The 14,955-nt window shown below is 32.8% G+C and overlaps 1 protein-coding gene across 1 annotated transcript; it reads right to left on the bottom strand.

The window, feature by feature from the left end:
* Window positions 1-9,524: 9,524 nt before the first annotated feature.
* Window positions 9,525-11,256, bottom strand: LOC110669944 (uncharacterized). The gene is made up of 3 exons (XM_021831812.2): window positions 10,557-11,256; window positions 10,291-10,476; window positions 9,525-10,182 (listed from the first exon to the last, which is right to left on the bottom strand). Exons 1-3 carry the CDS (start codon window positions 11,043-11,045, stop codon window positions 9,898-9,900), a joined length of 960 nt encoding a protein of 319 aa, XP_021687504.2. The 5' UTR covers window positions 11,046-11,256; the 3' UTR covers window positions 9,525-9,897.
* Window positions 11,257-14,955: the final 3,699 nt, after the last annotated feature.

A 14,955-nucleotide genomic window follows, 5' to 3' on the forward strand; every position in this document is an offset into this window, starting at 1 on the left:
AAAAGCAAATATGGTTTTTCAAAAATTTTGATAATCAAAGAGAAGAAATTCAAAAGAAATATTATGACTTTGTACACCAACACAGAGTTCATATTCTTTTCTTTGATTGGTTTGAGATGTATGCTAAAGAGCATAACATTTCATATCCGTTTTCCAAAACTCCAAAAACTTTCAAAAAACCAGTTCCAATTACAAAACCTTCTCAAATTACAAAACCAAAACAACAGGAGCCAGAAGATAATCAATCTGAGTTCATTGCAGCTCTAAAAGATCTTCTAAAGAAAGCAGAAGAAAAACTATCTGCTAAACAAGCAGAAGAAAAACTGTCTGTTAATCCTGTTACTGTTAGAAACAAAGTTCCTGAATGGGAAATTTCAGATGGTAGAAAAATACAGTCTGAACATCCTCCTCTTAGGATAGTAAAAATTCCCCACTTGGAACAAACAGTAGAAGCAGCCCCTTACAAAATTCCAAATGAAAGTGATTCTGTGAACATAAAAAACATTGTTTTACAGAATAACTTTACAAATGCCCATTTGCATACCATTGGTAAGCAATTACAAAAAATGGAACAAAACCAACAGGCTACAGTTTCCCAAGTTGAAACAAAGCCGGATACAAAATTGAAAAACCCAATTTTCAAACCATTCCAAGTTTCCAAAAACAGTCAAAAAGATTTACAAAACAATAATAATTCTGAATTCATCCAAGCTTTGAGAGACATGAAAACTAGACTAGAAGCTTCAACTTCTACTCTAGTAGCACCTGAAACACCTCAAACTTCCCAAAGGAGTGTCAATATAATTGAGGAAGATTCAGATTCAGACATCCAAAGCCAGGAAAACCAGCCCATTCAAACTGAAGAAATTCAGTCTACCTCAGACTTACCTAGCTCTTCTAGGTTTTCTACTTCAGAAATACCTAGATCCACTTTACAAAACGTAAACTACTCTACAAATGTTCCACATCCAGTTTATACAAATTTACAAAATGAGTCTGTTCAGGATGAAACCCAAACAGGGTCAGAACCTACTTCTCCTACTTTTTCAGCCATTACAGAAAATGTAAACCATGAACTTAATGTGCTTGAAAAAGAATTTGAAGTAAACAGACAATATTTGCGTGATGATTTTTATTCTCCTAAAAATCATAAAAAGCAAATATGGTTTTTCAAAAATTTTGATAATCAAAGAGAAGAAATTCAAAAGAAATATTATGACTTTGTACACCAACACAGAGTTCATATTCTTTTCTTTGATTGGTTTGAGATGTATGCTAAAGAGCATAACATTTCATATCCGTTTTCCAAAACTCAAAAAACTTTCAAAAAATCAGTTCCAATTTCAAAACCTTCTCAAATTATAAAACTTAAATAACAGGAGTCAGAAGACAATCAATCAGAGTTCATTGCAGCTCTAAAAGATCTTCTAAAGAAAGCAGAAGAAAAATCGTCCGCTAAACAAGCAGAAGAAAAATTGTCTGTTAATCCTGTTAATGTTAAGAATTCAAAACAACAGGTTTTTAAGGAACAAAACCCTCAAGAAACCTCTGAATTACAAAAGAAACTCCTTCCAAAATCAATCCTAGAATTACAAATGGAAAGTGAATTCAAAATCTCTAAATCCACTGATAAATCATTACAAAAAGAAGAATTAGTTATTTAAGATTTGAGTACTAATCCTTCAACTTCCCCTTCAAACTCCAACCAGGAGTCTGAAGAAAATGCACCTTTACAAAAAGATGAATTAGTTAATAATTCATCCAATTCAGATTTTAAAATTGAATCTGAAGAAAATGCAAAAAATGTCAACATGCTTTTAAAAAATCAAGAATTAGTCTTAGATGTTTTAAAGCATGAAGAAAATCCTGAAAATCAGAAAAAACTACAAAACCCTCCAGTCCAATGCCTCCAAAGAGAAATAAAAATCACTAAGAATGAGCTTAAACAGCTTAAAAAGAAAAAGGCACAGGACTCAAAAGCAATCCAGCTTTTGTTTTCAAAACCCCAAGAAGAATCTGAAGAAAATAAAGAAAATAGTTTGGAAACTCAAAAACCTCCAGAAGATTTTCTTTTCATCCTTAATCAGATCACCTCCAGAAAATATTTGATACAAATTACCATTGTTTTTTCAAAAGATTTCAAAATCAATACAATTGCCTTATTTGATACAGGAGCAGATTTGAACTGTATTAAAGAAGGAATTGTTCCAAAGAAATTTTATGAAAAAACCACAGAAAAACTTTCAGCTGCAAATAATTCAAAAATGGCTATTAGCTATAAGACAGAAGCCTCCATAGCTAATGGTGATTTTCTTTTCAAAACCTCATTCGTAATTGTTCAAGATATTCATCATAGTGTAATCTTAGGGACTCCTTTCATTAACTTGATAACTCCCTATAAGGTTAACGATGATAGTATCTCCTTCAAAACTACAAAACAAACTCTTGTTTTCCCTTTCGTTACAAAACCAAAAACAAGAAATCTCAATATTATAAAAGCTTGTTCCATTTATAATAATGAGATTAATGTTTTAATAGAGGGAAAAAAGCAACACTTGTTGTATTTACAGCAAGATGTTTCTTTAACAAGAATTGAAAAACAATTACAAAATGATTTGGTGAAAAAGAAAATTTCGGATTTCAAAACCCAAATTGAAAGAGAAATTTGTTCTGATTTACCAAACGCCTTTTGGAATCGAAAACAACATATGGTAGATTTACCATATGAAAATGATTTCAATGAAAAACAGATACCTACAAAAGCCAGACCAATCCAAAATGAATGCTGAACTAGAACAACACTGTCGTTCAGAAATTTTGGATTTAAAGAAAAAAGGATTAATTACAGAATCTAGATCTCCTTGGAGTTGTGCAGCTTTTTATGTGAACAAAAATTCAGAAATAGAAAGAGGCACTCCTAGATTAGTAATTAATTACAAACCTTTGAATAAAGCTTTGAAATGGATCAGGTATCCAATTCCAAACAAAAAAGATCTTTTACAAAAACTTCATTCTGCATTTGTGTTTTCCAAATTTGATATGAAATCAGGATTTTGGCAAATACAAATTGATCCAAAAGATAGATACAAAACCGCATTCACAGTTCCCTTTGGATAGTATGAGTGGAAAGTCATGCCTTTTGGCCTGAAAAATGCCCCATCGGAGTTCCAGAGAATTATGAATGAAATCTTTAATTCATATTCAAAATTTTGCATAGTCTATATAGATGATGTTCTTGTGTTCTCGGAGTCAATTGAACAACACTTCAAACACTTAAGAACATTATTCTCTGTTACAAAACGAAATGGCCTTGCCGTTTCAAAATCAAAGATTTCTCTTTTCCAAACCAGAGTTAGGTTTCTAGGTCATTACATATCCCAAGGAACCATTACTCCAATAGAGAGAAGTCTAGAATTTTCAAACAAATTTCCTGACAAAATCTTGGATAAAACCCAGCTACAGAGATTCTTAGGTAGCTTGAATTATGTCTTAGATTTTTGTCCGAATATTAACCGTCTAGCAAAACCCTTGCATGATAGGTTAAAGAAAAACCCTGTTCCATGGACAGATCATCACACTGAAGTGATCCGTCATATCAAAAAATAGGTCCAAACCATTCTTTGTCTGCATTTGGCAGATCCATTAGCCCCTAAGGTAGTTGAGACAGATGCCTCAGAGTTAGGTTATGGTGGAATTTTAAAACAAGTTCAAAACAGAAAAGAACAAATAGTTCAATTCCATTCTGCACATTGGAATGATTGTCAAAAGAAATACTCTACCATCAAAAAAGAGATTCTTGCAATTGTCATGTGCATACAAAAATTTCAAAGTGATTTATTAAATCAAAAATTTTTACTTAGAATTGATTGCAAATCAGCCAAAGAAGTTTTGCAAAAAGATGTTCAAAATCTTGCATCAAAACAAATTTTTGCACGATGGCAAGCAATTTTAAGTATTTTTTATTTTGAAATAGAATTTATAAAAGGAGATACAAATTCCATCCCAGACTTTCTAACCAGAGAATTTCTTCAAGACAGGCCAATGCCTAGAAAGAAAAATACCAAGGCTGAAGCATCAGCCTCTACAAAACCAAACCCTACAAAACCTATCATCTCTTCTGCAAAACCTATTCAAACTTGGGCAGATATGGTCGAAGCAGAAGAAGAAGATCAAACAAAATTTATTGAATCTCAGGCTCCAGAAATAGACAGTCAGATTCAAAAATGGATAGAATCACTATCAAAATCTCCTGAAGTTCTTCAGGCTCTACAAAACATAACTCAGGCCAATCAGGCCCAGAAAGGTAAATCTACAAAACCTATTTCCAAAACCCAGGAGAAAGGAGAGTCTTCCTCTCAAAAACCCCTTTCTCAAACTTTTCAAAACATTTCTCATGCCCATGAGATTTTGCAAATAGATTTTCAAACAGATGTTTCCCAACCAAATTCTTCTCAAATAGTTTTGTCTCAAACAAAATTAAAAAAGAAGTCTTCGGAATGGATTACAAAAACCCATTTTCAAAATGTTTTGATCATAGAGGATGAGTTCTTACACCAAGATACCTCTATGGCAATTTCAAAAGCCTTTACAAAAGGATAGTATTACAAACCTTGGGATCTTTCCAAAACTCGAGCCTATTACCAAGCAATACTTGAATTTACTGGCTCAGCAAAATTCAAACATTTTTATCTAAAAGAAAATCATGCTGATCCGGCTTATTCAACCTGCCACATTCAAAACATCCTTAATCCTTCTGATTGGGGACAAGACCTTACAAAACCAAAAATCTTCCCATTATCATTCCAAAACAAGATTGACCATTGCCAACATTTCAATTACTGGGATTACCAACAGGCATGGTACAATACCTTTCTCATACAAAATCACAAGAATAGTCATTCATGGCTGTTCTATTTCCAAAAAACATTTGATCCTTCCAAAACCCCTTCATGGTTTGCTCAGTGGTGGAAGTATTTTGGTGCACTACCTGAAATTCTTACACCAGAAATATCAGAGAGTTTAAACCTTTTCAAAACCCATTACAAACCCTCACCCAAAGAGAAAAGGTTTCCTCCTCTTCTCTTGTTCTCTTCAAAATTCTTTTTACCTTGGGTTCTTATCTGGTTTTTTGAATTTCGACCCCAAGATGGACTGAATACAATCATCAGAAGGTTCAAGGTAAAATGGTGGGATTCATTTAATATCCCAGAAACAATTACAAACCAAGGAGTAAAAACCTGGTTTAAGGGAAAAAACCTTTTGCACCAACTCCTATACAAAACTTTTCAAATCAACTGTTTTTGGCCCAAAGATCACATGCTATGGCAAGATTAGCAGGACCTAAAAATGATGAAGAATATTTTGCAATAATGGAACAATTATTGCAAAACAGAACCAATTCATCTACAGCCAATTCTGACTTAGAACCCATCATAGACTTGGGAGATGATGATGAAGAAGGTTGTGGTACCTCTTCACAAATACAAAATCTGTTGTAAAAAGAGTGGTCCCAGCTCCAATCCATAAAAAAAAAAAAATTATTATTAAGACTGGCAAAAGAAATTTATGGCGGCAAAATTATCTATCTTGCTTTTCTACTTTTTGTAATTTTGAACTTTTACCTTTCTTTTTATTTTCCTTTATTTTTGTAATCATTTTTATTCTCTTCCTTTATTTCAAAACCAGACAGGACACTGTTCACCTGTCATATCTTGTACTGTTCACTTTTTACTATTCGCATGTGAAGGAGACAAGAATCACTGTTCACACGTGAAGGCATCAAGTGGCAGACACTGTTCAAACTTTCAATAATTACAAAGCTGCCCCTGGACACTTCTATTTAAGGAGGCATCCATCCAAGGCAAAGGAGGCCACTTCAAAGGAACAAAAGCTTACCCAAGCTTCTCCCTCTTCAAGCTTCTCCCTTTCAAGCTTCTTTAAGCCGAGAGAATCCGAAGAAGGTCCTGAAGAAGTCTCACCCGAGGTTCAGAAGGAGCAAGAAGGTTGATTCACTTCCCATCCTGCCCTACCTCTACCTCACCTACAAACCTACAAACCCTTGTACTTCCTTGTAGTAGATCTTAGGAAGCTCATGTGTTGAGCAACCTTTGTAAGTCCTACCCGGAATTACATCTCCAAAACCTTTGTACAAATCTTACAAAATTTATAAGATTTTGAAGTAAGTTTTCTTCAATTTCTTTTACAAAATTTCAAATTTATTTCTTTAGCATGCATATGGTCGGTTCAACCGCCTGATCTGCATAAATATACGTATATATGTTCATAACGGACTGGCTCTGCCGCCTATTGAATATATACATGTATATTCATATTTAAATTTACAAATTTAATTTTTATCTTTGTTAAGTATATATATTCTTAACGGACTGGCTCTGCCGCCTATAGAATATATATATTTCTTTAATTTACAAATTTTCATTTCTGAAGATTTCCCTTTTTGTGCATTTTGTTTATTTCTTTAGTTATTTATATATTGTTCAAGATCTAGATTATTGCTTCTTCCCTGTTAGCTCATCCCCCTTTCGATCTTTGGGTCTTCTTGGTATATATATATATAAATTTATGATTTATAATCTGATGTGCGCAGAGAATCCTTAAATTCTTACTTCTCTATTCATCACCTTCGATTCTGTTTTCAAGGTAAAAATTTCCTTTATTTGTTCAATAATGGGTGAATTTGATTTTGTTTTCTTTTCTTGAATTGTTACAACTACTCTAGAAATTTATTTTTATTTTTTTTTCTTTGACCATTGGTATTGAATTGGGTTGATCATGATTATTGTGGGACAAAAACCTTGAATTTAGATTTTATATATATATATATATATATATATATATATATATGAATCCGATGGATATGCTGAGTCCATTCATCATCTTGTCCATTTGTTCCTGGATCAGTTTTGGCCAATCATTGTCTCGTCCATTCGTCCATTCGTTCATCCTATATATATATATATATATATATATAGTTGTTAAAGTTATTATTATTATTATTATTATCAACTTTGGTTTCAAAATAAAATTTTATATATATTTAATGGGTCTGTCATATTAGTTTAGTTAATACAATTTTGCTATATTTTGGGTATGTAGGAGATTCGATTTTTCAATCTGTCAATTGAATTGTCTCTTTTTCATTGAATATAACCATTGTTTTGGAAGTTCTAGGTGAGTGGTAATTATAGTAAATAACACCGTTTTAGTCTCTTTTAAAATTTTTTGATATTGAATTGTTATTAAATGAAATTTTAAATTAATATTTTAACAATTATTTTACATGTGGTTTTCTAGAATTTTATTTATTTATTGAATTTTAATCTAATTTTGATTAAACGATTTATTTTTTCAATTATCTCTGCATTAGAGCCATTAGGATTCCGTGAACAGACCTTTAATGTCTTTATATTGATTGATATCTGAATATAAAATTTATCGATATGTTACACTGAATTTATTTGAGATTGATTTGATCTTATTGACTCTCTGAAATTATTGAAATAAAATATTGAAATTGCACTATCAGTTATTATTTGCTATATGAAAATTTTCATGGATTTTGATTGATTTGTACAATTTGATTTTCTGTTTTGAATTGGTACCGTGCTCGATTCAGATTCATTATCCGCTCACCGTGTGGACTATCACGGTATTAGGTTGCATTGTTGAATCATGCATCATTGCAATTTATGGTTGCATTAGTATCACATGCATTGATATCTGTGAAGGAGGAGGGAGGTATCTAATATCTGGTAGCGCGCTTACCATCTGGCCTTTGGTGATGTAAAGTATCATTACCCTGGTGCACTGTACCATAAAGTTTTTATTGAATGAATTTCTTTTATACATATGTTTTATGAAATTATTTTATTAATGATTTTAATAGCATGAGCATGATTTTATTGAATAGAAAATTTATTGTGAAATTAATCAAGCGTCTGACTATTCATATTCCGTTGTGTGTTATAATTATCATTCACTGAGCATTAACTCAAACCACATTTTCTTTTTCTGTCATCTGTTTCAGAACATTAAAATTCTACAGCTGATTCAAATATTCAGTCTATTTTCTGGAGGATAATATTTGATTTTTTCTCATGGTATGCCCGAATTCATGTTTCCTCGAGCTAATAATTCGTTTAGTTTATTGAACAATTTAAGTTTTCATTTGAAATTTGTAGAGACTCCACAATTTACTTATGGGATATTTATGATATTTATTCAATATTTTGCTTATTTGAATTTTATTTATTTATTTTTAGATTTGTAAATGATAATATATTTATTCAAGATACTCTGATAAGACTTGCATGATTTAATAATACTTAAATTATGCGCCTATCATGACGTAAAATTTGGGTCGTGACATTAAATGAGATTTATGATAAAATTTTGAAAATTAAATAAAAATAATATAATTAAATATTTAGTTAAACTAGCTTATAAATATATGGCTTATAAGTATCAAAATAAAAAAATTGAGTCTCTAACTTTTTATTTTAACTTATAAGTTAGGTATGATCAATGATATCATAATCATCTACAATCGAGTATTTTATCAATTAATCAAGCATATCATAATCAATTATATTATAAATCAAGTAATTATATATAATCAATTACATCATAATCAATTTTATTACTTAATCAATAAGATAGAAGTGAGTATTACTCATCTCAAACCGAAATAACCAATAGAATCAAATTATTGCTTATAAGAGATTATGAGTGATTGATAAGCAGTTAATGTGTGTGGTAAAAAATAGCTTATAAGCACATTTATTATTAAAATGATTAAAAAAGGTTTTAAATGAGATTTATGATAAATTTTTAAAAATTAAATAAGAATAATATAGTAAAATATTTAGTCAAACTAACTTATAAATACATGACTTATAAATACCAAAATAAAATATTGAGTCCCCAACTTATTTTTTTTTTTAGCTTATAAGTTTTAACTTATGATTTAGAAATTGTTATAAATAAATAAGTCGGCCTATATTGAGAATTTATAAACTAGTTTAACCCGCTTCTAAGTTAAGATAAATACTATTTTAGTAACTATCAGCTGTCTTAATAGGCAAAAGTTTTAATTTAATATCTTCCAATCTTTAGAAGCTCATTTTTCATTAATTATTCTATCAACCTCTAAACATTATAATAAACATTACACCTCCAAATAATGTTTTAACTCTATAATCAAAATATTAAACACTATTTTAAAAACTATTACATCACCGTACCTAAATTATTAAAATTGAATATAACATTTTTTAAATAAATTTAGCCGGTGGGAATAGCTTGTAATTGTTAAAGTTGCAATAATTGAAATATGAAGTAATAAATGATTACCATGCATTAATTGTTAAAAAGAAGATCACTATTTTTTCAAACATAAAAGTTACTAATTTTTTAATTCAAATGTTACCCATTAAAATGAAGAAAAATATATGCTCTTAATTATGAGTAGGTTACATAAAAATCATAATCAAGGTGCCATCCGGTTTCAGAAAATTTTATAAATTTATGAATAATATTATTACATTACATGACACCAACAAGTACAAATTCACAAAGAATGATGTGAAATAGTAATAATTGGATAAATCATTTCTTGCTTTTACATTAATAAACAGAATATTCATATGTATAGAAAGAAAAGTTACCACTCACAAGTCACTACCGAATCCATTCCAGCCTGTTTCCACACCATATGGGGGCAAATGGGCAACCGAGAAGTCCAGGACCCAGTCCTTGCCTACCCACATTCAAAGCGTAGCTGTTCCTCAATTCCATGAATAGATACAAAAAATTAATTAAAGGGAATTCAAAATGTAAAATTCATCATCTTGATCGGCTGCTCATATCATCAATCAATCAATCATATGTGCAAGAATTCTTGAGCGAGATTGGGACATTGAGCTTCTTTGCATCAAAAGTAACATCACATTCGATTCTTTTGTTGAATTTTGGCTTAACCAGTTTTCCCAAAACGTAAGCTCTTGATCTCACATTGAAGTTCAATTTTAGAGGCACAGGTAGTGTGGCTGTCCCCGTTGAACTGCTCAGCTCTGCTCCACTTCCATACAGAGGGATTTTATTGCTCATTACAGATATTGCCACCGATCTTTGGCTCTTTCTTGATTGGTAAAACTTTTTCAACTGCAATACCCATTTCAACAAATTATAGAATTCAGTACGAGGAACTGAAATTGAGAAGTTGATTTTAACCAAGTGGAAAAGAATGACGCAAGGATCTCAGTGGCTTACGTTTCCTGAGGCTATGGTGATCTCAGAATAGGATAGATCTACAGGTGTGGATGTTACATGGACTCCGAAAAATGTTCCTGTGTTACGATAAATCATCTTCACTGTGGAGTTGACTGAGATCATATCAGTTGCGACTCCTGTGGAATCTGAGCCCGCTTGAATGGTGAAATGTTCAAATGTTATACTCTGCAAAAAATAAAGCAAAATCAACCAAAACCCCAGAATTCATAAGAAATTTCGGACTAGACTGTAGTATAAGTAAGTACCTTCATTGTGATCTTGGGCTTCTGTGGCTTGCTGGCACCCCAAAGAATTAAAGAGAACATAGAGAAGAGAACGAAGAAACCTAGAACAAAAGCAAGAAAATAGCAGCGACGAGGAATACCCCTTTCACGCTCTTCATCTTCAAGAAGCCCTTCTTCTTCAATCACCGCACACTCCTTCCATTGCTTCTGTCCCTTTTTCTGACCACTCCTAGATCCATCGTTGGGAGAGATCTTACGCGATCCGGGTTTCAAAGACCCAGAAAACCTGCTAGAGGAGGACTCACGCGAGTGGCGGCCAATGGAGGAGTGAGAATGAGGTGGAGATCCCATGGGGCTAAGCACCGGCGTGGAGTGGAACGACGTGGCTGTTTTCTCTCCATCGTGAGAATCCCGTGATGGGCTCTGTACATAATAGACTGGACGGCGTGGAGATCTTGTGGGAGAAGATGGGGCGAGACTGGTGACTTCGGAGTCTGTCTTGGCGTGCATTTTACAGGTGTTTGTGAAAATTCCTAAATGAAACCCAAAGGCACAGCCACTAGAGTCTTAAATCAGCTGTCAAACACCTAAATTGTGATAAAAAGATAGAAGTTATTGGATTCTCTGAGAGGGTTTCGCAGTTTACTTGGAGAGGGCGATGGAGGATTGTGAAAATGAGAGTTGGGTTTGATCGGCAACTGACAGCTGGGCAGTACATTAGCGAGTGATTAATAAGAGGAAGAATTTTTTTTTTATTATTTATTTTTTATAAATTGTTTGGGAGGGCATATTAGTCCAAAAAAAAAAAAGTGAAATTAGGTGATTAAGAGAGAAGCGAGTTACTCATTAATGGACAGCCGGGATACAGTTGGCACTGCGCACCGCCATTCTTGTATCATTTGACTCTTGTCTTCATGTTGTGGCTGGCAGCTAAAGGAAAGTGAAATTCATGGATTTAAATTTAAATAAAAAATATTTTAAATTCAATTAGTTTACATAATTAAAAATTATTTTTGTTTAATATTATAAATTAGAATATTCAGTGACAATATATTACCTTTAAAAATAAAAATATTATAAATAAATATTAATACTCTTGTAATATTAATGGGCTATACGGTTGAGAAATATTTTTTTTATTATTATAATAGTGAATGATTTTAGAAGAGATGGGTGGGTCGACTCGAATTCGATATCTCTTCACTTTTTTTATTTTTATGGTAATTATTACATGCAATCAGTTAATTTTATAAGTATTTTTATAAAAGTCATTAAATTTTATTTTTTTTTTTAAATTTATTGAATTTCAATTTAACTTTTATAAAAGACATTGTAGCTGAAAATTAAAAGTTTTTAAGTTAATTTGCTGACTTATCAACTATTTTACAAATAAAATTACCTAATTAGTGATTATTAGTAGAGAAAAAATAGAAAAAAGGGAGAAATTTGATGGCAAGAAATGTAACACCCTTCTCCCGTCTATAGTGCAGCCGAGTAAGGCGTGCTACATTCGGTGCCGAAGCACCCTATCCTGTCTTATCATTTACAATATTAATTTAATGTCTATTTACTTTTATTATCTCACTTGTAGAAAAAAATTTTTTATCCTATTTCGTTTTTATGGAGACCTAGATATAGTCCCCTCTATTCTATTAGTGCATGGTGGGTTTTCATGTTACCTGTTAAAACAATTTATATTCATTTCATCTATTCATTCATCATATCATTTCTCATGCTCATATCAATTTCAACAAAATAAATTACATTTCATTCATATAAAGTTTACATATACAATAATTTACAATTTATATACAATCTAAAATTATTTACATCATTTAATTACATACAATACCAAAATGCAAAATCTAACATGTATATGAGCCCTACCAAAGTGACTGATGAGGTGATAACCCACACTGCAGCAGATCTGATCCAAGTCCGGTCTAGGCCCTACTGCTGCTGCTGCTCTCCAGTACCTACACGTGGTAAGAACCAACGCGCTAAGCATAACGCTTAGTGGTGTATAAATAAGGAAAATAACTAAACAATTTAAAATAATTATTTCACGTATAACCTTATAAATAAATATGAATTTTCATGTATTTAAAATCTTTTACATGTTTTCTAGAACTTTGGAAGTAAATAAGCTAATAGGGATCTTTTCTGTGCATATACCTTATATTCAGTCTTATAAAATTCATATTAATGATTTTCTCATGTACTTATTTATATTTAAGGCTTATTGCTTTTATTTATGTCCAAGTAACCTGTGACAGACTATAAAGACTGAATACACGGGAGTATACTAGTTTAACATCCGTATGTCTACCCAGTATACAACGGTCATATCAGGCTAAAGGCCAGTTGTAACAGCCCGATCCTTCTCCAGTTAGTATTGTCCGCTTTGGCCCATGGGCCTCACGGATTTGTCCCTTGGGAGGTTTCATTCCCAAAAGTGCAGCTCAATTGGTGAGAGGCGAAGCAAAACCGTGAGTGATAAGGGTTCGAATCCTAGCTCTGCAGAAGCGAAGGGATTTAATTCCACAAAGCGGACAGTACCTTGTGAGTCGCAGGTCCGGCCTCTAGAAGGGCACGCAAGAAGGCCACCCATAGAGGGGCTTGAGTCAGGGCCCTAGCCGGGTGTGACAATAAAAGGCGCTTTTATTGTCACACTCGGCAGTGACTCAGCTGCTTTCTAGTGGCTGACTCACAAGGTATCGTTCGCTTGTGGAATTAAATGCCGCAGTTAGATTCGAACCATATCACCTCGCGGTTTTTCTTACCAATTGAGCCGCACCAATTGGTAAGAGGCGAGTAAAACCGTGAGGTGATATGGGTTCGAATCCTAGCTCTGCAGAAGCGAAGGGATTTAATTCCACAAAGTGGACAGTACCTTGTGAGTTGCAGGCCCGGCCTCTAGAAGGGTACGCTGGCAAGAAGGCTCACTAGAGGGGCTTGAGCTGGGGCCCACTAAGCCGGGGTGTGACACCAGTGGGCAGGCATAAGCTAGTAATAATAAAAATTAGCATTATGGCCATCGGGCAGGCATAAAGCTAGTAGAACAATCATCTTAGACATATGTTGTCTATCAATGATTATCCCTGTGGGAAGTACTATAATATGTAGTCCCTAATTAGTATACCAATCGATCCAAGCTATATAAATGAGTCTAGGTGTACTTTGAGCAAAATAATGTTATTTCATACCTATAGTTTCATTAATTCATGTCATTTTTATGCTTAACAAAGTATTCTATTTTATTTCATATCATATGCTAAGTTATTTTATAAACCTTTCTCAAGGTCCAAAAATTAGCAGTTTTTAAAGTCTTTCTTTGTCTAATTAATTGGTCATGTTATAGTCATTTTTAGGCCTAAGGTTCTTCATAGAAGTTGTTACCCTATGTCTTATAGTCACTAAAAAATTTTTGTTACAATTTTTCAAGCTTTGTAAAATTAATTATGGCCAAATCACTAGCCTGGACTAATGTACCCTATTCTACCAGGATTCATGTTCAGGTCAGAAACTTTGACCCCCATTTTAGGGTTCTTATGTTCATAATTTAAGGTTCAAGTCTAAAACAAAGTTGGAGCCCTATTTCATAAGGTTCCAGATCAGTATGGCTTATCTTAATTAGAGCTTCCTAGTGGGAGATATGGCTAAATGAGTGTTCTGGGGTCAAATGATTACTTAGGTAAATTTCCAGAATTCATATACTAACTTATCCTAATAAATTGGCCTAGTTCCCTTGGTGTCTGGATTTTGGTCAAAAGACCAATTTTGTAAATCTATGTCTTATAGAAAATTTGCCACTAGTTTCATTGAATTTGGGTTTTTGTAGACCAAGTTATGGCCATCTCGCCAAAACTGGTCGGGTGAGCTTTAGTCCAGGAAATTCTGAGCAGAATGGTGCAGGTCAGTTTGGTATCCTAACTTGAGTCAACAATTTCATTTGATTAGAGACATTTCTGGATTTGGTGTTCTCAATGAAAGTTGTAGTCTTATGTCTAATCTTTCTAATGGTATAAAATTCAGGTCATTTGGACCTGTCTAGAGGGAGTTATGGCTTGTTCATTTGGTCATTTTTCTGGGTTCAATGTTTGGATATTCGGATTGGGACAGTAAATTGACTAAGATTTTGATAGAATTTGGGGACGATTTCTTCATGAAAAATGGGGTATTTTGAATCTAGTTTCACCTTCAATTGGCCTCACACCAATTGGAGTCACACAACTTTAGTTATAACTCAAACAATACACTGGACTCATAGGTCTGAATTTCCTGCATAAGAGAAGTACTCCCAATATTCCATCCTCCTTACTCCCAACTATAATTTATCATTCATAATGTAACACCCCTATTTGCATAGCCTAGTATATTTCACTGTTCCGGTGACCAGTGTCGGTACGGACAATTAAGA

Source organism: Hevea brasiliensis, chromosome 2 (genome assembly GCF_030052815.1).
Source record: "Hevea brasiliensis isolate MT/VB/25A 57/8 chromosome 2, ASM3005281v1, whole genome shotgun sequence".
NCBI classification, from domain to species: Eukaryota; Viridiplantae; Streptophyta; class Magnoliopsida; order Malpighiales; family Euphorbiaceae; genus Hevea; species Hevea brasiliensis.

Bases quoted from the DNA above. Each gene is read 5' to 3' on its own strand.
- LOC110669944 (XM_021831812.2), bottom strand. From the start codon at position 11,045: ATGCACGCCAAGACAGACTCCGAAGTCACCAGTCTCGCCCCATCTTCT. The intron at 10,477-10,556 runs GTACTTACTTAT...TATTTTTTGCAG, and splicing joins AGCCCAAGATCACAATGAAG to AGTATAACATTTGAACATTT. The intron at 10,183-10,290 runs GTAAGCCACTGA...TGGGTATTGCAG, and splicing joins TCACCATAGCCTCAGGAAAC to TTGAAAAAGTTTTACCAATC.